The 25160-nt window shown below is 43.5% G+C and overlaps 2 protein-coding genes across 2 annotated transcripts; both read left to right on the forward strand.

Annotated features, from left to right (window-relative positions):
- Positions 1-944: 944 nt before the first annotated feature.
- Positions 945-5097, forward strand: LOC308079162 (receptor-interacting serine/threonine-protein kinase 3-like; the record flags this gene model as incomplete). The annotated part of the gene is made up of 4 exons (XM_080420542.1): positions 945-1087; positions 2458-2791; positions 4794-4939; positions 5034-5097. The coding sequence occupies 4 exons, from the start codon at positions 945-947 to the stop codon at positions 5095-5097; spliced, it is 687 nt and encodes a 228-aa protein (XP_080276668.1).
- A 352-nt stretch (positions 5098-5449) lies between these two features.
- On the forward strand, positions 5450-24683 carry LOC308079163 (uncharacterized protein; the record flags this gene model as incomplete). The annotated part of the gene is made up of 5 exons (XM_080420543.1): positions 5450-5589; positions 6140-6222; positions 6546-6585; positions 24311-24442; positions 24679-24683. Exons 1-5 carry the CDS (start codon positions 5541-5543, stop codon positions 24681-24683), a joined length of 309 nt encoding a protein of 102 aa, XP_080276669.1. The 5' UTR covers positions 5450-5540.
- Between the last annotated feature and the right edge of the window lie 477 nt (positions 24684-25160).

A 25160-nucleotide genomic window follows, 5' to 3' on the forward strand; every position in this document is an offset into this window, starting at 1 on the left:
CACACCGTTTACAACACACACACACACACACACACACACACACACACACACACACACACACACACACACACAGGGTGTGTGTGTGTGTGTGTGTGTGTGTGTGTGTGTGTGTGTGTGTGTGTGTGTGTGTGCGTGTGTGTGGGTCAAAACCCTGGCAAAGGCCCCAGGGCCCCAAAAACTAGTGCCTATAAATGAATGAATGAATATATTGCGAAGGTGGACTTGTAACCTGGAAGCCTTTAAGAGAGCGGTTAAGACATAAGAACTGGTACCTGGAAGCCTTTAAGAGAGCGGTTAAGACATAAGAACTGGTACCTGGAAGCCTTTAAGAGAGCGGTTAAGAAAAACGGATAATGTGACCACAGAGTTAACCCATTAAGTCCGGGAACGCATCTGTGTACCACTTTAACCCACAACAACATATTTTGAGATGGGGGTCCGTGGCAAAATCATATCATTTTGGGGGTCCTTGACATGAAAAAGTTTGAGTTCCACTGATTATAGCAAGTAAAAAAAAACAACTGTGTAGAATCGACCAGAAGCAAAGATTTGGGTTACAAAGGTTTAGCTTTAAAAACATATATATGTATTCAAAGATTTGTACACATTTTCACGATTTTTCAAAGAGTAGCAGATCTACAAGCTCATAGCGCGGCACTCGGTGCCACGCTATGAGCTTGTAGATCTGCTATTTTTGAATAGTCAAATAAATCTAAAACGACAGAGATGCATCCCCGGATTGAATGGGTTGACAAAGCATCAGCACTATGCAACCCTATTGCCAGAGGAAACGTTGTCATTGAACGCTTCATTGTCAGCAGACAAGTACTGTACGTGTATGTGATTAATTGGTTGCTTCAGTATGGAAAGATGTCATATTAATTTGCCTATACCTTACTGCCCTCTAGATTTGAATCTTTGGTGGTTCTGTCCTTTGGTGAGAGATGGCAGCCCAGGACAGAGAGACGATTGGCGATGAAAGTCTGGAGAACTGGAAAGAGCTGGGCTCAGGGGGCTTTGGATGTGTCTACAAGGCCAGCCACAAGGACTGGGGCTTTGACGTTGCCATCAAGCTGCTTCATGTTGGGTATGATGGATATTATAAAAAAGCAATTATTACAGGACTTTTATCAGCAACATGGTTGATTCTTTCACACTAATCAATCACATATTTCATAATATTCAGTCCTATCAAAGCCAGCCTCACATAAACGGTAGTGTCGCGCCTGTCACTCACTTTCAGGAGCCTCCCCGTAGCCCGCACCGCCTGTGCCTGCTGCCTTGAGCACCATGTTGCTTCCTGAGTCTTGAGACGGTCCGCCTTCGACTCACCTGATTGGACAGAGGGAGAAAATCAGCGCCTGCCTCAAGCAGTTTTATGCTTACTCGCGGAGAGCAGATAAACGCAAGGTCTGCACGACTAGCGGAAAAATCTGCTCTTGCGTGAATCAACGCATTTGCATTGACACTGCATTGGCAGATTCTGCAAACAGCGGCCACTCGGCCAGCCAACTCTTGGTGGGAGCACGCCCTTAGATTTTTCCGCTTGTCACGCAGACCTTGCGTTTATCTGCTCTCCGCGACTAAGCAGAAAACTGCTGGAGGCAGGCGCTGATTTTCTCCCTCTGTCCAATCAGGTGAGTCGAAGGCGGACCGTCCCAAGATTCAGGAAGCACCATGGTGCTCAAGGCATCAGGCGGTGCGGGCTACGGGGACGATCTTGAGTGTGAGTTACAGGTGCGTCACAGCGTTTTTTAGAATCCGCTGGCTGCAAAAAACTGTGGCCGCGCACAACCTGCGTTTAACAGCGGCCAGCCAACTCTCCCACCGCACTTTTATTTGACCTCTGGGGCGGAATCTGCCAATGCTTTGTCAATTCAAATGTGTGGATTCATGGTCTTGCGGATTTCTTCCAAGAATCCATGCATTTGCATTGACAAAGCATTGGCAGATTCTGCCCCAGAGGTCAAATAAAAGTGCGGTGGGAGCGCGCCCTTACAAGTAAAAGTCCAGAATAAAAAATGTACTTGAGTAAAAGTACAAAAGTATTGGCATCAAAATGTACTTAAAGTACCAAAAGTAAAAGTACAAAAATGTTTGAAAACAGCCGATCTACAAGCTCACAACGCGTCGCGATGCGACGCGTTGTGAGCTTGTAGATCTGCTATTTTCAAATAGCCTAGGTATAAAATAGGGCTGAAGTGGTTAATGTATGTTATATAACGTAATCATTTATATCGGCAAAGTAACTAAAGTTTTCAAATAATTGTAGTGGAGTAAAAGTACAATATTTGCCTCTGAGATGTAGTGGAGTAGAAGTAGAACTATAGACAATTGAAAATACCCCAGTAAAGTAAAAGTGCCTAAAAATGTACTTAAGTACAGTACTTGAGTAAATGTACTTAGTTACTTTACACCACTGATTCTAACTGCTGTCTTTCTCGTCCTAAACTGTAGCTCTGACACCTGGTCCACCGCTCTGGAGCGAGAGGCTCGTCACATGGACACTGCTGCGTTTGTGCCCAAGGTCTATGGGATGTACCAGGGCATTCCCCCTGTCCCTAAGCTGGGCTGTATGGAGAGGCATGGTATAGTAATGGAGCTGATGGAGAGAGGCTCCCTGCTGTCCCTCCAGAAGGCCCTGGCTGGGCCTCCACCCTGGGCCCTGGCTTTCCGTCTGGCCAACCAGGTGGCCGTGGCCATGAACTTCCTTCACAGCAAGAAGACACCGGTTGTGCACTCGGACCTGAAACCAGACAATGTACTACTGGATGCCTACTTAGATGTCAAGGTATGCACACACACACACACACACACACACACACACACACACACACACACACACACACACACACACACACACACACACACACACACACACACACACACACACTCGCATGCACCCACGCACAGACACACACACACATACACACACATACACACACACACACACACACAAACGTGCGTGGGTGCGCACGCCCACGTGTGTATCCATTCAGGTCCCTTTTGAATTGATTTATATCAATAAAGAAAATTGGCAAAAGCAGGAAAAAATCTAGAGGTCAAAAAGACCATTCTATGTTTCCTGGAACCCCTTTCTGAATTACTTGAAAAATATGAATATTGCCCAAATAAATAGAATGAAAGGGTTCCTTGTTTACTGAGGGCTAAACATGTCTCTATCTTTCCCCCCTTTGAACGATCTTTGAATAACCTTTTTGTATTATAATATCTGTCTCTGTTACTATGGGAGCTTAGATTTAGGGCATATACAGGTTTCTATGGTTGCCAAGCAAGAAACACATTTAACACACACACTTAAAGGAGGAGTTCACCCAAAAAAATCACTTATTTTCTATCAATTGCACACCCTATGAAGCCTTGAATCCATGGATTCTTTTTTGTTTTTGTCGCATTCCTAAGCTAATAATTTGATTCCTGTCTCCTACCGGCTAATGTATCCGGTAGGAGACGCAAAGTAGATTATTTGTGTCTCCTACCGGAAATACACACGGTCATCAAATTATTGTCTTAGGAATGCCACAAAAACAAAAATAAATCCATGAAATCAAGGCTTCATGGGGTGTGTAATTGATAGAAAATAAGTAATTTTGTGGGTGAACTCCTCCTTTAAATTTCGCCCTAGACGTTTCCTAACCTTTATTTGAGGTTGTTATCTTGTCATAAGTGTGGTCCGGGACCCCCAGTTCATAACGAGTGATGTTATAATATCGGGGACCCCGCCCCCCGCAGCTCAGAACAGGAGTTTTTATTTCTTGTCGCTCAAAAACAGTTTTTTCTTGTATATATCTGTAGTGTGTGGTCCGTCTGATGTCGCTAGAATGCTATTGCTACACGGGTGCCGCCATTACTGTTTACAAATCAGTTTTACTGAAATTACGTTTGAAATCTCGTCTCGCGATACTTCCGCCCGCCATTGGTCCGGACGGAAGGCGGAAGTATCGCGAGACGAGATTTCAAACGTGATTTCAGTAAAAATGTGATTTGTAAACAGTAATGGCGGCGCCCGTGTAGCAATAGCATAGCACCGACTTCAGACGGACCACACACTACAGATATATACAAGAAAAAACTATTTCCAGAGACAGAAATAACCCGATTTAGCCAAGAACTAAAAACTCCTGTTCTGTGCTGTGGGGGGCGGGGTCCCCGAAATCATAACATCACTCGTTATGAACTGGGGGTCCCGGACCACACGTATGATTACAACCTCAAATAAAGGTAAGGAAACGCCTAGGGCAGAATTCTCCTTTAATAGGTCTACTGCATAATACATGAACTGTAATTATGTAATTACTATTATTATGTATTTATTATGACATGTATTTATTATTATTATTATTATTATTATTATGTAATTACTGTGGCTGATCAATGTCAATTTATCTCTTTTTACATATTGTTGTGAATATGATAATTGGGTTAATCCCCATTATATTATTATTATTATTTATGATTTCATTGTTTTCTCCCTGACAACTCTGATTATGATGATGACTATTATTATTATTACTATGCCTTATTATATCTATCATGTAAAGCCGCGACCACATTTGTGTAAAATGGTGATTCTGAAAAACAATGATTTAAATAAAAAACTAATTGAGCACCCACTTTTCTCTATCAATTAACAACGTAACCTCAAGGGTTTGATTCAGATTTCAGACCATGATGCATATTGCCATGCCATTTGCCCTCACTGCTTCTCTTCACTGGGCTTAAATCAAAGCAGGAAGGCCTAAAATGCTCTTTTATCCTCTTTCTTTTAACAGATAGCTGATTTTGGCTTGTCTATGGTGTCCACCAGTGTTTTGAATACCAGCAACAAAGGTGATGAAGGAGGCACTCTGGCCTACACTCCCCCAGAGGCCTTTGAACAGGACGACTACCGTCCTGTCCGCTCTTATGATATTTACAGGTAAACTCTTGAAGGAATGCTGTTGATATAGTCAGTACATTTATTTATTATGTGAAAACAGTTTCAAACCTTTTTTTAACATATTTGTATTTAGTTACGGCATGCTCCTCTGGACCATTCTCACTGGAAATTGGGAGCCCTATCCAGCAGGTAAATGATCCACTATTTCATGTGAATGGAGTTTGAACTAAGTGGTTGTAGAAAAAGGAATTTCACTTACAATCAACATGCTTGATGTGTGATATTTAGTAATGAGCCTTTCAACTATCTGTTTTTATTTGTCATATTTGCTGTGTAAAGCAATCTGTAAGCTTTGAGAAAAGTGCTAAACAAATACATTTATTATTATTATTATTTATACCACTATGTACATAACAACCACTATGTACTCATTCATAACTATGTATTCACATTTCAAACCTTACGCACGCATGTACGTGCACACACACAGTCGCACGCACGCACAAATATCTGTTCTGTATTTGTTGTAGGGGTAAATCGTGATGATATGCTGTTATTCAGGATTATTAAGGGACAGAGACCTGATCTTCACAAAATTGATCAGAGCAAAGCAGATGGATTAGAGGAGCTAGTTGACCTCATGCAGAGGTGCTGGGACAAGGATCCCACTAAGAGGCCCACATTCAAAGGTGAATTTACATTCTTATACATTCTACGGATATTACGTTTTTAGGGAAAGTCATGAAATGGGAGCACACTACGAGCTTCCTGCTCAATGTTAATTGACTTCAAACTCTTCAATAATGTGTCCAAAATATATTTCTGTCATGTTTTGTACATTTAAAAACTTCAAATATACTGTATGATATAAACACAAACAAGTATATTGTGTACACGTTATACAAATTATAAAATGTAATTTGTTTGGTAGAAAAGAAAGCCAGATTCAGATTCTCTGAGATCGCCATGCCGGCACTTTATGTAGCTGAAAGAGAGCAGGATTCAAGCAGGATATTGTTTCGTCGCCAAAATATCTAAAATACTTTGTCAATATGATTTATACAGTCCAATTGTACTTTCTAAACAGATTTAAAAAAAATCATACATGTAATTCATGTGAAGGAATTAGACCTAGTGTATATTGTAACTTGTTATGTAAACACAACATTCACGCTGGTACAGAGGTACATCATTCTGGTCATTTACATCTTTGTCCTGTCATGGTGGTTTTCTTTTCAGGATGCACTGAAGTGACAGGTCGTGTTTTCTCAAAGCATCAGAAGGGAATCAAAACTGCTGTCAATGAAACCTTGACAAAGTTGGTAGGTACACATTTTTCTAGCTCTGTTTTCAAACTAACAACTTTTAGTAGTTCATTGATGGAAGCCCACTATAACATTTGATGAAAAAGGCCTTACTTGTGACTTTATGGTTTTTAACTGTACATCTCAGAAACACTTATACGTATACGTATAATATTTCTTGCCAACATACCAACACAAGTTGGAAGTGTGAGTTGTGAAGTTAAAATTGTGATAAAGAAACTCAGGCTTTATCAGTTTATTCATTGTTGGAAATGAGTTTCTGTACTTGTGTCCTTAAATGTAATCAGTACTCTAATATGTGTGTAATGCCATTACTCCAGGACTCTGTGAACAGACAGGAGGAGTGTGTACGACCACCAGGTACGTAAATTAATGCAAAAACTATCTATTTAACTCCCATCCAAGGTTCCTGTAAACATCACAGAACACTATGGGCTCATAATAGGGATATAATAATAATTATTATTATTATAGGGATGGTTCCATGATGTGATTCTTTACTTTAGTTTGTGTATAATGACTAAATTAATTCACATTGCTTAACCCATTCAATCCTGGAACGATCTGTCATTTTAGATTTATTTGGCTATTCAAAAATAGCAGATATACAAGCTCATAGCGCGGCACCGAGTGCGGCGCTATGAGCTTGTAGATCTGCTATTTTTTTTTAAATTGTGGAAATCTTTGAATATATATATTTTTAAAGCAAACATTTGTAAAATATTTAGTTCCAGGGACCCCCCAAAAGCAAAAGATTTGAGTTACAAATGTTTACTTTAAAAAAATGTATATTCAAAGATTTGCACAAATTGTCATGATTTTTCAAAAAAATAGCAGATCTACAAGCTCATACTTCACCTTCAGAGCATCCTGCACCACTACCAAGAGCAACAATGTCAGACCCTGCAGACCCCACTGCACATCGCGACACAGATGCCAAGTCGAACTGCAGTGGGACATCATCACGACGCTCCAGTAGGTCCAAGCATAGCGACCAAGACGGCAAGTCGGACTACAGTGCAGCCTCTTCACGACCCTCCAGTAGGTCCTCCATTAGTATGGCTGCAACAAAGGCTCGTGCAAAAGCTGAAGCTGCACGTACAAAGGCGGTTTATGCAAAGCGTCAGATTGACATGGAAGTGGAAAGAGCGCGTATGGACGTGGAGAGAACACGCATCGATGCAACGCTCATGGCACTAAAAGAAGAGGGTAAGGCTGAAGCTGCAGCAGCAGCCGCAGAAGTGTACGAAGCAGCTATAGGAGCAGATGTTCAAGATTTCAGAAGCACATACAGCCACAGTGCATCATTGCAGTCTTTACATCGCACTAGCGAATATGTTCACACTCATTTCAATAGCCAGCAAAGTGACACTCTCAATCAACAGACAATTGAAGAATCACAAGAAGAAGAAACATTTGTCAGTTGCTTAAGCACTATGCTTAAGTGTGAAATGGCTTTATATTATGAATAGTACTGTAATAATTACTATAAAATCTCCATGTCTCTTCAACTCTTTATAAACAAAAAAATGCACTTTTTTCTTTGTTTTAACCAAAATATATCACTCTCACTACATTTTACTAGGGCCTTCAAATACAGTACTTTTCTAACAGACAGAAGGCAAGTGACCTTTTTACTTTTGGAAAATAATATTGAAGAAACGGTTAATGTGTGTACTGTCACTTTAAAAGCGCAATTTATACTTCATCGTACGACGGTGTCGCGCACCAAACATAGCCGATCTCCAAGCTCACACTGCGTCTGTTCGCACCACGTTGTGAGCTTGTAGATCTGCCATTTTCGGCAACGCTAGACTGAGAAAACGGACACGCTCAAGCAACACTAGTTATTCATTCACAGGGAGATCCCAAACGGATTATTATCAATTGGATTATTAAAATTGTCAACGGAGACTTGCTACCTTGGGTAGAAGAGGACGAGTGAAACTTTTGAGCGGTTCACTCGTTAACGCTATTGTTTCACCGCTGCACCGCACATGTAAACACAACAACGACGCAAGTGTAACCAAATGGACGCTTACAGTCCCCATAAAATAGTGATGTAGTGAGCCAATAAAATTCATCTTCCTTGTTTCCCCGGGCAGCGCTGTTTGGCACAACTTGCAGCTATCAATACACTTTTAGACCGACATGTTTGTGCCAGCGTGGGTGATTAGATTTATTTCTTGATCGCCTCTTGTTTTGATAGTTTAGACATGACGTCATGGGCCGCTGCGCTCGATAACAGGCTCGACAAGCCCAAAGCTTATCGAAACCCGGGTCTCGATAAATTCATGCCCGGGTATATAATGGACCCGGTTTTCGGGCTCCATCCCTACCCTCCCAGCTACAGTCTCCCCCTATACAGCAGCTGAGCTCCCAGCTAAGGTTTCCCCCTATACAGCAGCTGAGCTCCCAGCTACAGTCTCCCCCTATACAGCAGCTGAGCTCCCATCTACAGTCTCCCCCTATACAACAGCTGAAGTCTGAGCCACGACCGGCCCAGATTTCAAGCTTCTTCTACAGCAACCTTGTCCCCAACTCCTCCCCATCACATTACACCAATGTCAAAGTATCCAATCCCTCCCCATCACATTACGTCAGCACAGCAGAGTACTCACCTAGAGTCGGTGGTCCATCCTACGTACCTGCTCCCAGGTCAGCAGACATTTCTGACCTCGCCTCATACTTGGCCCGTCGAGATCTCGTCTCATCGGGGCTGAAGATGTTTGATAATCGTCCAGAGAACTATTTGTCCTGGAAAGCTGGCTTCTTCAATGTCATACAGGGATTGAACTTGAAACCCAACGAGGAGCTAGACTTGCTCACCAAATGGCTTAGTGGTGAGTCACTGCAGCACGCCGAAAGAGTGAGAGCTGTCTACATCAACAACCCTATGGCCGGTCGGAACACAGTGTGGCAACGGCTAGATAGGAATTGACTGGCTGTCAGAGAGAGACGACACGCTGTCAGAGAGAGAGAGAGATGGCGCCGGTGTGTCTGGCTGGCCGTCTGAGGCTGTGTGCCCTCCTGCTGTTTGTTTGTTTGTGTGCGTCTGTCACAAGGACCATCGACTCTCTCCTGGTTTATGACCGTCTGGAGTTATTCCGTGGACTATTTGGTGGAACTTGGCCAGGATGAACAAAGAAACTTTGTTCCCCCGCACCTCCTTGCAGACATCCCCGCTTACCTGTTGCACGCCAAGGATCCGCCGCCCCGGAGGAGAAAACGCCACAGGCGAAGAGGGACTCGAGCAGGCCGGCTAGTTCGGGTCAAAGCCTGGCTTGCGATCGCTCCCGAACCCACTCAGTTGTCCCGTAACGCTCCCCAGGATTATGGAGCTTGTATCCGCCGCCTCATCTCCCGGCGAGCCCCAGCCCTGGTCCGTACCTGGCTGGTACCTGTTACTGATCCGTATGCAGAGCTCCATGGCTTGCGCTCTGTTCTGCCTCGCCCCCGGCGTCTTGGTGGAGCTAACCACGACAATCTCAAGCCGCTGAGCCGGGCGGCTCGTGCGGCTGATGCCCCGGTGTTCGCTACAACCAGATGCGCTTTGCTAAATGCGAGATCGATCAGGAATAAGACCTTTATCCTGAAGGATTTGTTCTCCTCACACACGTTGGATCTTCTGTTTCTGACGGAGACCTGGATGCAGCCGGGTGAGTCTGCTGCCTTCACCGATCTATTACCTCCTGACTGTACTGTTATAAACTCTCCTAGGATGACAGGCCACGCAGGAGGAATTGCAACTATCTTTAAAAACAGTCTTTATTGTAAACCTTTGGCACCGCTGTCGTTTTCTTCTTTTGAATTGAGTTTGTTTGAGCTGCGCCGCTCCGACCCGGTTCTCTGTGCGGTAATTTACCGCCCGCCGAAATACAATAAGGACTTTTCTAAGGAACTATCTGACTTCTTGGCCAGTGTACGGATTAAGTACAACAAACTGCTAATTGTTGGGGACACGAATGTCCATGTTTGTTGTGTCTCTAATATGGGCTCAATTCAGTGCCAATATTATGTTGTACTTGTAAAAAGATTTTGTATTTGTAAACAAATTTTGTATTTGTAAAAAAAATATTTGTATTCGTAAAAATAATTTGTACTTGTAAAAAAAAGATTTGTATTCGTAAATAAAAGATTTGTATTCGTAAACAAAATATTTTTATTCGTAAAAATAATTTGTACTCGTAAAAAAAATATTTGTATTCGTAAATAAAAGATTTGTATTCGTAAAAAAAATATTTGTATTCGTAAAAAAAAGTTTTGTATTTGTAAGCAAAATATTTTTATTCGTAAGATAAAAATGTGTCCATAAAAAAAAATATTTTAAACTTTTTTGCTATATATATTTTTTTGTGTGTTTGTAACATGTGTTAAACATGTTGTAATTGTATAATTATATTTACAATGAACATTGTGACCAGAAAAAAACAACAGTTTGCTCGCTCGAAGATCTGTTTGCTCTCTCTCAGATCTGTTTGCTCTCTCTCAGATCTGTATTTTTGGCACTCTGCACTTCCGGGTATGAGCCAATCACGTGAGGCCTTTTCCACTACCCAATCATAAAGCTCCATAGGTCTCCATGGCAACATGGCAAACGGGGTTGCCATGTTGCAACCCCAAGAGTTTTAGCTGCAACATAATTCAATTGCTCAGGAAATAAACAACGGATTACAATAATATAACATTCCCTATAATCAGTAACATGTAGGTGATACCTATGTCTATCAAATATGGTTTTATTGAAAGGCAATCAAAGGCTAGATCGAGTTTAGAAAGCAAACAGGTAATGTCAGGGCGCCTCAGTGCGGCTGCAGAGTTTGATTGAGTGTGAGACTAGGACACTCATTATCCCACATGCCATATGTCAAAATGACCGGCTTCACCGGGAATCGTGCGCGTGTATTTTGCTAAGAGATAGGTTACATAGTTTAATTGATATTAATGTATTAGTGCATTAAATTTCCCCATCCACTTTAAAGGGAAAATGAAAAAACTCGATTTCAAGTATTTTTTTCTCAGAAACTGTAAGGGCTAGAGTTACAAGACTTGGAGGGGAGGTTCATAATTTAGTCAGAAATTATCCAAAAACAAAATTACACCAGTCGGCCTCATGGTGGCGCTATAAAAGCCCCCTTTACGTTTTGGCCTTTAACTTTTGAACCGTAGGTCGTAAAATAAAAATATTTTTTCCCTAGATTCCTTGGGTCATGACGCAACTCCCCATATAGGCCACGCCCATTTGCGTCAGTATAGATTTTCCGCCATTTTTTTTTCTTCTTCAAAACACACTTTTAGCTCCTCCTCCCACATATTTTGTCCGTAATGTCCGGGCGCCTCAGTGCGGCTGCAGAGTGAGACTAGAATAATAGAGAGCACATGTTCATCAGCTTGTAATTTTCAATGCAGAACATTTATTATTACCATTTAAGAGTGCAAGAGTGATGCTTTATTATTTTATTGTTATTATTATTATTAGATACTGTATGTGTGTTGGAGGGAATCACATCCTGCCAAAAACTAGACTACAGCGCTGGCATATACATATGGCCTACATATTTTTCTACACTTCTAATAGCCTACATGACTCATATATGCTATTTAATGGTAATAGAAGAAATATGTATTCATTCACATTTATGTATTTGACACAGGCCACATCAAATACGCATTTAGCCCTGTGTGTCTCATATATGTAGGCATATTTCTTCTATTACCATTAAATAGCATATATGAGTCATGTAGGCTATTAGAAGTGTAGAGAAATGATCATTATTATTATATTAATACACAACAAAAGCCAGGTAGAATCCTCCCAGGAACTGTCAAATATCTCCTAAACAATCTTTTAATAGATTTAATTAACAATAAATATCAATTAAATAATACAAGTTTTTGAATTATAAAATAAAAAATAGTTATTAGTCCAAATTAAGTCACAGGCTTTTACATTTTTTGTAGGCCCCTCCCACTAATTGTGCAAGCCAATTACATTGTCACATGTCATCAGAGATCATGTGTAGCTTAAATGGAGTGGATTGGTCCAAAAAGAATCATGTTTTTGCATCAAACGGTTACATTTTGTGCATTTGTGGCGCCCCCTATGGATCAAAGTGGGAATGCTTTTAGGGATTCGTTGAGTAAACTACCCTTGACATGTGATTCAAATTTGGGATTGACCGGACGTTTCGTTCGTGAGTTTTGGCCTTTTTTGTAAAAATCCCTCCCGCTAATTTTCATTTTCATTTATTGAATGAAATTCCGTTTGGAGGTGTTTATTGTATGGGTCCAGAGATCATGTGCACCGATTTCTGTGAAATTTGGACAAAATATGTGGGAGGAGGAGCTAAAAGTGTGTTTTGAAGAAAATTCTAAATGGCGGAAAATCTATCCTGACGCAAATGGGCGTGGCCTATACGGGGAGTTGTGTCATGACCCAAGGAATCTAGGGAAAAAAATATTTTTATTTTACGACCTACGGTTCAAAAGTTAAAGGCCAAAACGTAAAGGGGGCTTTTATAGCGCCACCATGAGGCCGACTGGTGTACTTTTGTTTTTGGATAATTTCGGACTAAATTATGAACCTCCCCTCCAAGCCTTGTAACTCTAGCCCTTACAGTTTCTGAGAAAAAAAATACTTGAAATCGAGTTTTTTCATTTTCCCATTAAAGTGGATGGGGAAATTTAATGCACTAATAAATTAATATCAATTAAACTATGTAACCAATCTCTTAGCAAAATACACACGCACGATTCCCGGTGAAGCCGGTCATTTTGACATATGGCATGTGGGATAATGAGTGTCCTAGTCTAACACTCAATCAAACTCTGCAGCCGCACTGAGGCGCCCTGACATTACCTGTTTGCTTTCTAAACTCGATCTAGCCTTTGATTACCTTTCAATAAAACCATATTTGATAGACATAGGTATCACCTACATGTTAGTGATTATAGGGAATGTTATATTATTGTAATCCGTTGTTTATTTCCTGAGCAATGGAATTATGTTGCAGCTAAAACTCTTGGGGTTGCAACATGGCAACCCCGTTTGCCATGTTGCCATGGAGACCTATGGAGCTTTATGATTGGGTAGTGGAAAAGGCCTCACGTGATTGGCTCATACCCGGAAGTGCAGAGTGCCAAAAATACAGATCTGAGAGAGAGCAAACAGATCTGAGAGAGAGCAAACAGATCTTCGAGCGAGCAAACTGTTGTTTTTTTCTGGTCACAATGTTCATTGTAAATATAATTCTACAATTACAACATGTTTAACACATGTTACAAACACACAAAAAAATATATATAGAAAAAAAGTTTAAAATATTTTTTTTTATGGACACATTTTTATCTTACGAATAAAAATATTTTGCTTACAAATACAAAACCTTTTTTTACGAATACAAATCTTTTTTTTACGAATACAAATCTTTTATTTACGAATACAAATATTTTTTTTACGAGTACAAATTATTTTTACGAATACAATTTTTTTTTTTACGAATACAAATCTTTTATTTACGAATACAAATCTTTTTTTTACGAGTACAAATTATTTTTACGAATACAAATATTTTTTTTACAAATACAAAATTTGTTTACAAATACAAAATCTTTTTACAAGTACAACATAATATTGGCACTGAATTGAGCCCATACTCTAAACCAATGTCTAAAGACTTCTTGGATGTACTCGATGCCTTTGACCTTGTTCAGCACGTCACTGAGCCTACACATGAACTTGGGCACACGCTAGATCTGGTCATTTCTCATGCTTTGCCTATTTCTAATGTCCAGGTCTGTGCTCCAGTTGGCTCGGATCATTTCCCTGTCACATTCGACTTTGTACTCCCCTGTGACACGTTTAACGCTTGCGTTCCCGCACGCCAGCGCCGTGTGTTGAAACCCGCCACTGCTGTACTCTTTTCTTCTGCTTTTACTAGTGCAGCTCAGGCTGTAAATGGTTTAGATATTGTCTTAGACACTGATCAACTGACAAGCTCTTTTCTATCCACCTGTACTGGCATTCTCGACACTGTTGCGCCGTTTAAAGCCATGCGCCCCAGACCCAGGTCGGAGCCTTGGCTAAACGAGACCACTCACGCCACCAGGAGAGAGTGTCGGAAGGCTGAGCGCAGGTGGAGAAAAGACAGGCTCCATGTGTCACATGATATTCTAAAAGAGTGTTGGAAAAACTATCAGAGCACTGTCAAAGCTGAAAAAACAAGGCATTTCTCTGATATTATTTCCAAAAATGTGGATAAACCATGTGTTCTTTTCAAAACTATTGACCAGCTGTTAAATCCTCCCCAACCTACTTGTCTGGAGGCATCTTCTGAGGTCTGTGAGGATTTTCTCTGCTTTTTTGTAGATAAGGTCACAACTATCAGAGCACACATCTCCCCCCCTGCCCTAGACCCCTCTCTGGCTGTCACCTGCACAACTGTATTTAATCATTTCAACCCTGTGTCATTTTCTAAACTCAGTGAACTGGTCATGCAACTCAAAACCTCATCCTGCCCCACTGATGCTATCCCCACTCACCTCTTTAAGGAGGTCTGGGAGTCCATTGGGCCTAGTGTCCACAACATCATAAATAGCAGTCTGGCCTCAGGTGTTGTACCAATATACTTTAAAACAGCAGTTGTGACACCACTAATCAAAAAAACCAGTCTCGATACCTCTGTCTTGGCAAACTACAGACCAATTTCAAAGCTTCCTTTCATTTCTAAAATCCTCGAGAAAACTGTTTTATTTCAGTATTACAGTTTTTCCTGCAGGAACACAATATTTTTGATGTCTTTCAATCTGGATTTAAAGCATTTCACAGTACCGAGTCAGCGTTGTTGAGGGTATTCAATGATGTGCTATTGACCACTGACAAAGGTAACTCTGTTATTTTGCTACTCCTTGACTTGACCTCTGCTTTTGACACTCTGGATCACAAGACTCTAATCTCCCGTTTGGAGCAGTGTGTTGGTGTCACAGACACGGCCCTAGACTGGTTTAGGTCTTATCTATCTGAGAGATGTTTCTCAGTCAAATTTGGAGATTTTGTGTCATCCTCCACGCCCCTGTCCTCCGGAGTCCCCCAGGGCTCGATCCTTGGACCTATACTGTTCTCCCTTTACCTTCTCCCCCTGGGACTAATTTTTAAGAAGCATGGCATCTCATACCATCTCTATGCAGATGATTCTCAAATCTACATGCCCTTAAAGAAGGAAAGTAATAGCTCCCTGACACCACTTCTTGATTGTCTCAATGATGTTAAAACCTGGATGGCTTTTAACTTTCTAAGTGTCAACGAAAAAAAGACAGAGGTCATAGTGTTTGGGCCTAGTGGTCCTGGCATTATACCCACCAATCTGGGCCCCCTACAGTCTTATGTGAAACCTGTTGTCTCCAACCTTGGAGTCAAATTTGACAATCTGCTCAAATTGGATAAACAGGTTAATGCTGTGGTCAGCTCCAGCTTCTACCATCTGAGACTGCTTGCCCGAATTAAATCTGTTCTGTCCTTCAATGATTTTGAGCGAGTCATTCACGCCTTTATTTCCACACGTCTGGACTACTGTAACGCGCTATATGTCGGGCTAAATCAAGCCTCCTTGGCACGCCTGCAGCTAGTCCAAAATTCTGCGGCACGCCTCCTGACAGGAACCAGTAAGCGTGAGCACATTACGCCCGTGCTGGCCTCACTCCACTGGCTACCTGTTCGCTTCAGAATTGATTTTAAAATTGTATTGTTTGTTTTTAAATCCCTGAATGGCTTGGCACCTCAGTACCTCTCTGACCTCATAAAGGTCTATACCCCCCCAAGGTCACTGCGGTCTGCTGGCCAGCTAAGTCTCGAGGTCACAGTAAGGACCAAATTAAAGACCAGAGGCGACCGAGCCTTTGCTGCCATAGCCCCCACCCTATGGAATGCGCTCCCCCCCCATGTTAAAAGGGCCCCCACCATTGAGACTTTTAAATCTCGGCTTAAGACACACTTTTACACCTTGGCATTTTAACCCCGCTTGAGAGTTTTCTGTGGTCTATGTCCTATTTGTTTTCTGTGTTTTTGATGGTGTTTTCTGTGTTTTTAGCTTATTTTAGCTTGTATTTTGCATGATTTTCTGTACAGCACTTTGTAAACCCTTAACCCTGGTTGTGAAATGTGCTATATAAATAAAGTGGATTGGATTGGATTGGAATTATGGCTCACCAGAAGCCATTGAAGCGTCACTTTTCTCAAGATTGGAAAACTTCCCAAGGATTCAAAGCAGGGACTTCCAGCGGCTGCAAGAACTGGCAGATTTGCTCCTTGAAGTAGAAGCAGCTAAGTGTGAGGGTTATTTACCAGGCCTCAGCTTCCTTGATACCTCCAAAGGGGTATCCCCTATTGTGGAGAAGCTTCCATACAATCTCCAAGAACAATGGATGGTTCGAGGTTCAAAGTACAAAAAGGAACACCAGGTTCCATACCCACCTTTCCCATTCTTTGCCGAGTTTGTCCAGAATCACGCCGAAATGAGAACGGACCCCAGCTTTGCTTTGCAAGCCTTTGCTGTACCCTCAAGGACCGAGAAGCCCTCAGCAGCACAGGGGAAAACTCAAAAATCCATCTCTGTCAGCAAAACAGAGGTCAAGAACTCCTCCGTCACAGACCCTAAAAACAAATCTTGTGAGGACCCAGACAAGCAATGCCCCATCCACAAATTGCCACACTCCCTTAAGAAGTGCAGGGCTTTCAGGGAGAAGCCGCTTGACGAGCGTAAAAGCTTTCTTAAAGAGCATTTCATATGCTTCAAATGCTGTGCCTCAACGACCCATCAAGCTAAGGACTGTGAAGCTGATATACACTGTTTGGAGTGTGACAGTACACGCCACATCTCAGCCCTTCATGCAGGTCCACCCCCCTGGGCAGAAACCGGGTCCACTACACCTGCCATAGAGTATGGCAGGGAGCAAGTTGAACAGGCGTCAGAAGTAGTCACTCCACACTGCACCAAGCTGTGTGGGAAAGGCCTCCAAGGAAAATCCTGTTCTAAGATAACTCTGGTCAACGTCTACCCCAAGGGACATCCTGAGAGGAAGAAGAGGATGTATGCGATGTTAGACGACCAGAGCAACTTATCACTGGCAAGGTCTGCATTCTTTGACACATTCGGCATCCAGGGGAACGCTTCTCCCTACACCCTCAAGACATGCTCTGGCACAACAGACACCGCTGGCAGAAGAGCCATCGGCTTTGTGGTGGAGTCAGTGAACGGAGAAGTGCCCCTGCTACTGCCTACTCTCATTGAGTGTAACCTCATACCGAACAACAGGGACGAAATTCCTACGCCAGAGGCGGCTAGTTGCTATGATCATATGAAAAAGGTGGCTGACAAAATTCCACCTCTCGACCCCACAGCTGAAATCCTCCTCTTGCTTGGTAGAGATATTATCCGTGCCCACAAAGTTCGTGGTCAGTGCAATGGGCCACACAATGCACCCTACGCCCAAAGACTTGACCTGGGGTGGGTTATCGTAGGCGATGTCTGTCTCAGAGGAGCTCACAAGCCCATTGTGAACAGTTACAAGACCAGCATCCTGGAAAACGGACGCCCTAGCTATCTCAGACCATGTGACAGTAGTATCTATGTGAAAGAGAATTTCACAGGTGAACAACACACGTTCCCTCCCGAGAAGCTAGGCAAATTCATCTTCAGTCAGTCTATAGATGACAACACGCTGGCACCTTCAGTGGAAGACGAAACCTTTCTCCACATCATGAACGAAGAGGTCTTCAAAGACAGTTGCAATAATTGGGTGGCCCCCCTTCCATTCCGCAACCCCAGACGACGTCTACCCAACAATCGGGGCCAGGCCCTTAACCACCTCATGTCGCTTCGCCGGACTCTGATAAAGAAACCCGAAATGAAGGAGCACTTTGTAGACTTCATGAAGAAAGTATTCAGCAATGGACACGCAGAGCCAGCTCCTGCACTTGAAAAAGACCAAGAGTGCTGGTATTTGCCAAGTTTTGGAGTCTACCACCCCCAGAAACCGGGACAAATTAGAGTTGTGTTCGACGCAAGTGCAAAGCACGACAACGTATCTCTAAACGATGTGCTCCTTCGGGGTCCAGACCTCAACAACAGTCTGCTTGGCGTCCTCATCCGCTTCAGGACCGAACCGGTTGCAGTTATGTCTGATATCCAGCAGATGTTCCATAGCTTCTTAGTCAGAGAGGATCACCGCAACTATCTTCGCTTCTTATGGTTTCGTGACCATTAACTTGATGCAGAGGTCATGGAGTTCCGCATGAAGGTCCATGTGTTTGGCAATTGTCCTTCACCGGCAGTAGCCATCTATGGGCTGAAGAGGACCGCCATGGAGGGGGAAAAGGAGTTTGGTGCTAAAGCAACACAGTTTGTTGTACAGCACTTATATGTGGATGACGGGTTGAAATCCTTCTCCACCACGGCAGAGGCCATTGATGTGCTGAAAAGGGCTCAAGACATGTTGGCCCAGTCCAATCTTAGACTGCATAAGATTGCATCTAATAACACTGAAGTCATGAGAGCTTTCCCAAGAGAAGACTTTGCTAAAGGCTTACAAGACCTTGACATTTGTCAAGACTCGCCTCCTATGCAACACAGTCTGGGGCTCGGATGGGACCTGTGTACAGATGTGTTCAACTTTCGTGTAGCAGACAACGACAAGCCCTTTACACAACGCGGTGTGCTGTCAACCATCAACAGCTTGTTTGACCCTCTGGGATTTGCTGCGCCTGTTAGTATTCGAGGCCGCTTTATCCTGAGAGAGCTTACCACTGATGCCTGTGAATGGGATGCACCACTCCCCAAAGACAAATTGCAGGAGTGGCTGAGATGGAAAGACTCACTCCAAGAACTTCGAGGGTTGAAGATTCCGAGGCAGTACACCACACTGCCATTCTTTACAGTTCGGAAGACAGAGATGTGTGTCTTCTGCGATGCATCTATCAAAGCAATCAGTGCCGTTGCATATCTCAAAGTAACGGGCACACAAGGACAGAGTGAAGTGGGGCTCACCGTTCCCAGGCTTGAGCTTGGGGCAGCTGTACTAGCAACTGGTACATGCAACTCTGTGGTCAGCAACACGCCACATCTCAGCCCTTCATGCAGGTCCACCCCCCTGGGCAGAAACCGGGTCCACTACACCTGCCACAGAGTATGGCAGGGAGCAAGTTGAACAGGCGTCAGAAGTAGTCACTCCACACTGCACCAAGCTGTGTGGGAAAGGCCTCCAAGGAAAATCCTGTTCTAAGATAACTCTGGTCAACGTCTACCCCAAGGGACATCCTGAGAGGAAGAAGAGGATGTATGCGATGTTAGACGACCAGAGCAACTTATCACTGGCAAGGTCTGCATTCTTTGACACATTCGGCATCCAGGGGAACGCTTCTCCCTACACCCTCAAGACATGCTCTGGCACAACAGACACCGCTGGCAGAAGAGCCATCGGCTTTGTGGTGGAGTCAGTGAACGGAGAAGTGCCCCTGCTACTGCCTACTCTCATTGAGTGTAACCTCATACCGAACAACAGGGACGAAATTCCTACGCCAGAGGCGGCTAGTTGCTATGATCATATGAAAAAGGTGGCTGACAAAATTCCACCTCTCGACCCCACAGCTGAAATCCTCCTCTTGCTTGGTAGAGATATTATCCGTGCCCACAAAGTTTGTGGTCAGTGCAATGGGCCACACAATGCACCCTACGCCCAAAGACTTGACCTGGGGTGGGTTATCGTAGGCGATGTCTGTCTCAGAGGAGCTCACAAGCCCATTGTGAACAGTTACAAGACCAGCATCCTGGAAAACGGACGCCCTAGCTATCTCAGACCATGCGACAGTAGTATCTATGTGAAAGAGAATTTCACAGGTGAACAACACACGTTCCCTCCCGAGAAGCTAGGCAAATTCATCTTCAGTCAGTCTATAGATGACAACACGCTGGCACCTTCAGTGGAAGACGAAACCTTTCTCCACATCATGAACGAAGAGGTCTTCAAAGACAGTTGCAATAATTGGGTGGCCCCCCTTCCATTCCGCAACCCCAGACGACGTCTACCCAACAATCGGGGCCAGGCCCTTAACCACCTCATGTCGCTTCGCCGGACTCTGATAAAGAAACCCGAAATGAAGGAGCACTTTGTAGACTTCATGAAGAAAGTATTCAGCAATGGACACGCAGAGCCAGCTCCTGCACTTGAAAAAGACCAAGAGTGCTGGTATTTGCCAAGTTTTGGAGTCTACCACCCCCAGAAACCGGGACAAATTAGAGTTGTGTTCGACGCAAGTGCAAAGCACGACAACGTATCTCTAAACGATGTGCTCCTTCGGGGTCCAGACCTCAACAACAGTCTGCTTGGCGTCCTCATCCGCTTCAGGACCGAACCGGTTGCAGTTATGTCTGATATCCAGCAGATGTTCCATAGCTTCTTAGTCAGAGAGGATCACCGCAACTATCTTCGCTTCTTATGGTTTCGTGACCATTAACTTGATGCAGAGGTCATGGAGTTCCGCATGAAGGTCCATGTGTTTGGCAATTGTCCTTCACCGGCAGTAGCCATCTATGGGCTGAAGAGGACCGCCATGGAGGGGGAAAAGGAGTTTGGTGCTAAAGCAACACAGTTTGTTGTACGGCACTTATATGTGGATGACGGGTTGAAATCCTTCTCCACCACGGCAGAGGCCATTGATGTGCTGAAAAGGGCTCAAGACATGTTGGCCCAGTCCAATCTTAGACTGCATAAGATTGCATCTAATAACACTGAAGTCATGAGAGCTTTCCCAGGAGAAGACTTTGCTAAAGGCTTACAAGACCTTGACATTTGTCAAGACTCGCCTCCTATGCAACACAGTCTGGGGCTCGGATGGGACCTGTGTACAGATGTGTTCAACTTTCGTGTAGCAGACAACGACAAGCCCTTTACACAACGCGGTGTGCTGTCAACCATCAACAGCTTGTTTGACCCTCTGGGATTTGCTGCGCCTGTTAGTATTCGAGGCCGCTTTATCCTGAGAGAGCTTACCACTGATGCCTGTGAATGGGATGCACCACTCCCCAAAGACAAATTGCAGGAGTGGCTGAGATGGAAAGACTCACTCCAAGAACTTCGAGGGTTGAAGATTCCGAGGCAGTACACCACACTGCCATTCTTTACAGTTCGGAAGACAGAGATGTGTGTCTTCTGCGATGCATCTATCAAAGCAATCAGTGCCGTTGCATATCTCAAAGTAACGGGCACACAAGGACAGAGTGAAGTGGGGCTCACCGTTCCCAGGCTTGAGCTTGGGGCAGCTGTACTAGCAGTTGAGATGGCAGAGGTCATCTTGGAGGAGATGGATACCAAATTGGATGACGTCAAGTTCTTTTCTGACAGCAAGGTGGTGCTCGGCTACATTTCCAATGAATCAAGACGATTCTACGTTTATGTCCATAACCGAGTACAGCGTATAAAACAGTCGACACAGGCTAGTCAGTGGAACTACGTTCCTACTCATCTAAACCCAGCAGATCAGGCTACCAGGTCTATCCCAGCCAGTCAGCTTGCTGGATCATCCTGGCTAACTGGTCCAGCTTTCCTCGCTGATTCTCAACCGAGTCATCCAGACGAAGAACACTTTGACCTTGTGGATCCTGGAACAGATGTTGAGGTACGTCCAGAGGTCAGTGTCTGTGCTACTCATCTTTCAAGCAACAGACTTGGCAGTGCACGATTTGAGCGTTTCTCTAGTTGGCGATCTCTGTCAAGAGCTGTTGCCCGGCTCTCACATGTCGCTTACTCATTCATTCAAGCTTCCAAAGATGGACACCTGCGACAGGCCTCTAACCAAAGAGCATCTTGAGCAGGCCAAAGCTACGATACTTCTTACTGTGCAGAATGAAGTCTATGAAGAGGAGATTAACTGCATCCAGGAAGGAAGGCCTGTCCCAAAACAAAGCCCACTCAGCAAGCTTTGCCCCTTCATCGACTCTCACGGTCTCCTCCGGGTTGGTGGTCGACTGGCAAAAGCACAAATTACATCAGATGAATCACATCCAGTTCTTGTTCCGGGCAGACATCATGTCGGCACGTTACTAATCAGGCACTTCCACGAGCAAGTGCATCACCAAGGCCGGCACTTCACCGAAGGAGCTGTAAGAGCAGCTGGGTTTTGGGTTGTTGGAGGGAAGCGATCCATCAGCAGTACAATCTACAACTGTTTGATCTGTCGCAAGCTACGCGGCAAGATAGAAGAGCAGAAGATGGCGGATCTTCCCACCGACCGCCTAAGCACAGACCCACCATTCACTTACGTAGGCCTTGATGTGTTCGGCCCTTGGGCTGTTGTGGCGCGAAGAACACGAGGGGGTCAGGCGAACAGTACGCGATGGGCAGTGATTTTTACGTGCATGAGCTCACGAGCAATACACATTGAGGTACTGGAGTCAATGGATACTTCCAGCTTCATCAATGCGCTCAGGCGCTTCCTTGCCATCAGAGGTTCTGTGAAGCTGTTCAGGTCAGACTGCGGAACCAACTTTGTGGGTGCCTGCAAAGAACTCCAAATTGACTCAAGAGGCTGCGACAACAGCCAGGTCAAAACCTACCTGTCAGAGCAAGGGTGCACATGGCAGTTTAACCCTCCGCACTCTTCCAGCCTCAGTGTAAGAAAGCAGTTCATTCAACACAGTCATGCTTTTTGTTTGTGCTCTTAAGAAGCAAAGTTTGTAAGTACAGCCTTTCTGAACATATTGTAAACTTTCTGCTTAGTTGATGTTGTGTAATTGTAGGACTGTGCTTTTGTTTGTTTATTTCTGCTTGATAGTATGTGATTTTGTTGCATTGCAGTACATGCTTAGCACCTTCTATACTTACCTGTATGTTTACTTGTGTGTGTGCATACTTGCCTAGTATACTTACTTGTTTAGTCCTTTCCTGTGTGTTATTGCTAGATATGTTAAAGGATATCAACAGCATAATTGCTACAGTGATAATTAATGTTATTTTATTAGTTTACCTTTATTCATTGGTTGATGATAGATTAATGCAAACAATTCTATGTGAAATTTACACATGTTTTTTCTTGTGCTTGGAAGTTTCAAAGTTTCTATTAAAGACCCGTCAAGCCAGCTCCTGTCTTGACTGCTTTTGTGGAATATGTTTAGCTCGCTGCATAGCCACATACACACACGTGTGGTGAGGGCAGAAGAGCGGCACTCGGTGCCGCGCTATGAGCTTGTAGATCTGCTATTATTAGCTATTATTAGAATAGCCAAAGACATCTTAAAATGACACAGATGCGTTTCCTTCCCGGTCTTAATGGGTTAAAGAGGAGAAAAGGCTCTGTTGTCCATTTATCTTGTAACCGGTTGGCCTAAACCATACATGGGCAACTGACGGCCCGGGGGCCACATGTGGCCCCCACCTTCCCTTAATGCGGCCCACAGGTTAATATCAGAATAGTGATATATTATTGATTTCAGCTGTTACAATTCCTAACATGCAAACATGACCCGCTTTAATTACTTAAGTCTATATTAGTAGCTTAATGACTAGTATTAAAACTATTGTCTTTTTTATGTCCAATGTATTTGTATTTAAGTTCATAAAGTTAACATAAGTATGAAAACAGCAAAGAAAAAAAAAATCTGGATTCCAATTAAAAAATAGCAAAAATATCAGATCTACAAGCTCAAACCTGTCGCACTGCAACGCGTTTTGAGCTTGTAGATCAGCTATTTTTGCTACTTTTGTGCGAATGGCCCGACAGCATTATGCAATGTGTCCCTCTGGAGTGAGTGTGGAAATATAGTGGCCCTCTACATCATCAAAGTTGCATCACCCCTGGGCCTAAATCAATTTAATTTCCTGAGAGCAGTTAAATATTTGCCAGCATGTTGCGTGCTGTATATTCACATTATGTTCTTAACTATATAATTTAATTAAATTATATAGACATCAAAGCATTGGAACTACTCATGACAAACAAATACACTTTTTTAATAGATCTGAAACTACTGGTTATATTTTAAATTAAGCAAATAAAATAGTTTGACAACTGAAGGCATTTTAATCTCTGTATGTCCAGGTCATGCTGCCACTAAAGCAACAGAAGACAGACCTCCAACTAAACCAGTTCCACAGGCAGATACACCAGGACCAATGAGGACTAGAGTTGTCTACAGACCCACAGCTCTTCTCCATACAACAACAGCTCCAAGTATGTTTATTTCTATTTAAATGTTGATGTTGATCTGAAGCCTGGACAATTCATTTCAAAACACAGTACTTGCTCGTGCATATTCTTTATTTTGTCATTTGTTTTGTTCAAAACTCACATGAATGAATACACATGATCTCTGGAGTCATGTGATCCAGATGTATCAATCAGATTTTTGCATATTCCATTCCGATAGTGTGTATTTCCAAACGCATTAATTTATGCATACTTTGTAGATTAGATCATGATATCAAATTACTTCTTGTGTTTACAGAGTCTCCAGTCAATGACTCACCATCAGTGCCTCCAGGGAGCACAAACAGAAAGGACTATTTAAAATGTGAGTACATGGTGATCAGTAAACTGCTTTTACACAAACCCTTCATACAGTGACATTGTTTGGATACCAGTAGACCAGTGGTGGGGTTTTGGGACCCCCAGGGGTCCTTGAAGGGGTTCCAGGGTGTACTCCTCTCCTTTCCTCTCCTCTCCTCTCCCCACCCCTCCCCTCCCCTCCTCTCCTCTCCTCTCCTCTCCTCTCCTCTCCCCTCCCCTCCCCTCCCCTCCCCTCCCCTCCTCTCCTCTCCTCTCCTCTCCCCTCCTCTCCTCTCCTCTCCTCTCCTCTCCTCTCCTCTCCTCTCCTCCCCTCCTTAAGGTTTTTGGCATTTCTTAATACGTGAACATTCATGGAAAATATCTACAAGCTCACAACGCATCA

The sequence above is a fragment of the Gymnoscopelus braueri genome (assembly GCF_963280865.1).
Source record: "Gymnoscopelus braueri genome assembly, chromosome: 23".
In the NCBI taxonomy this organism is placed as follows: Eukaryota; Metazoa; Chordata; class Actinopteri; order Myctophiformes; family Myctophidae; genus Gymnoscopelus; species Gymnoscopelus braueri.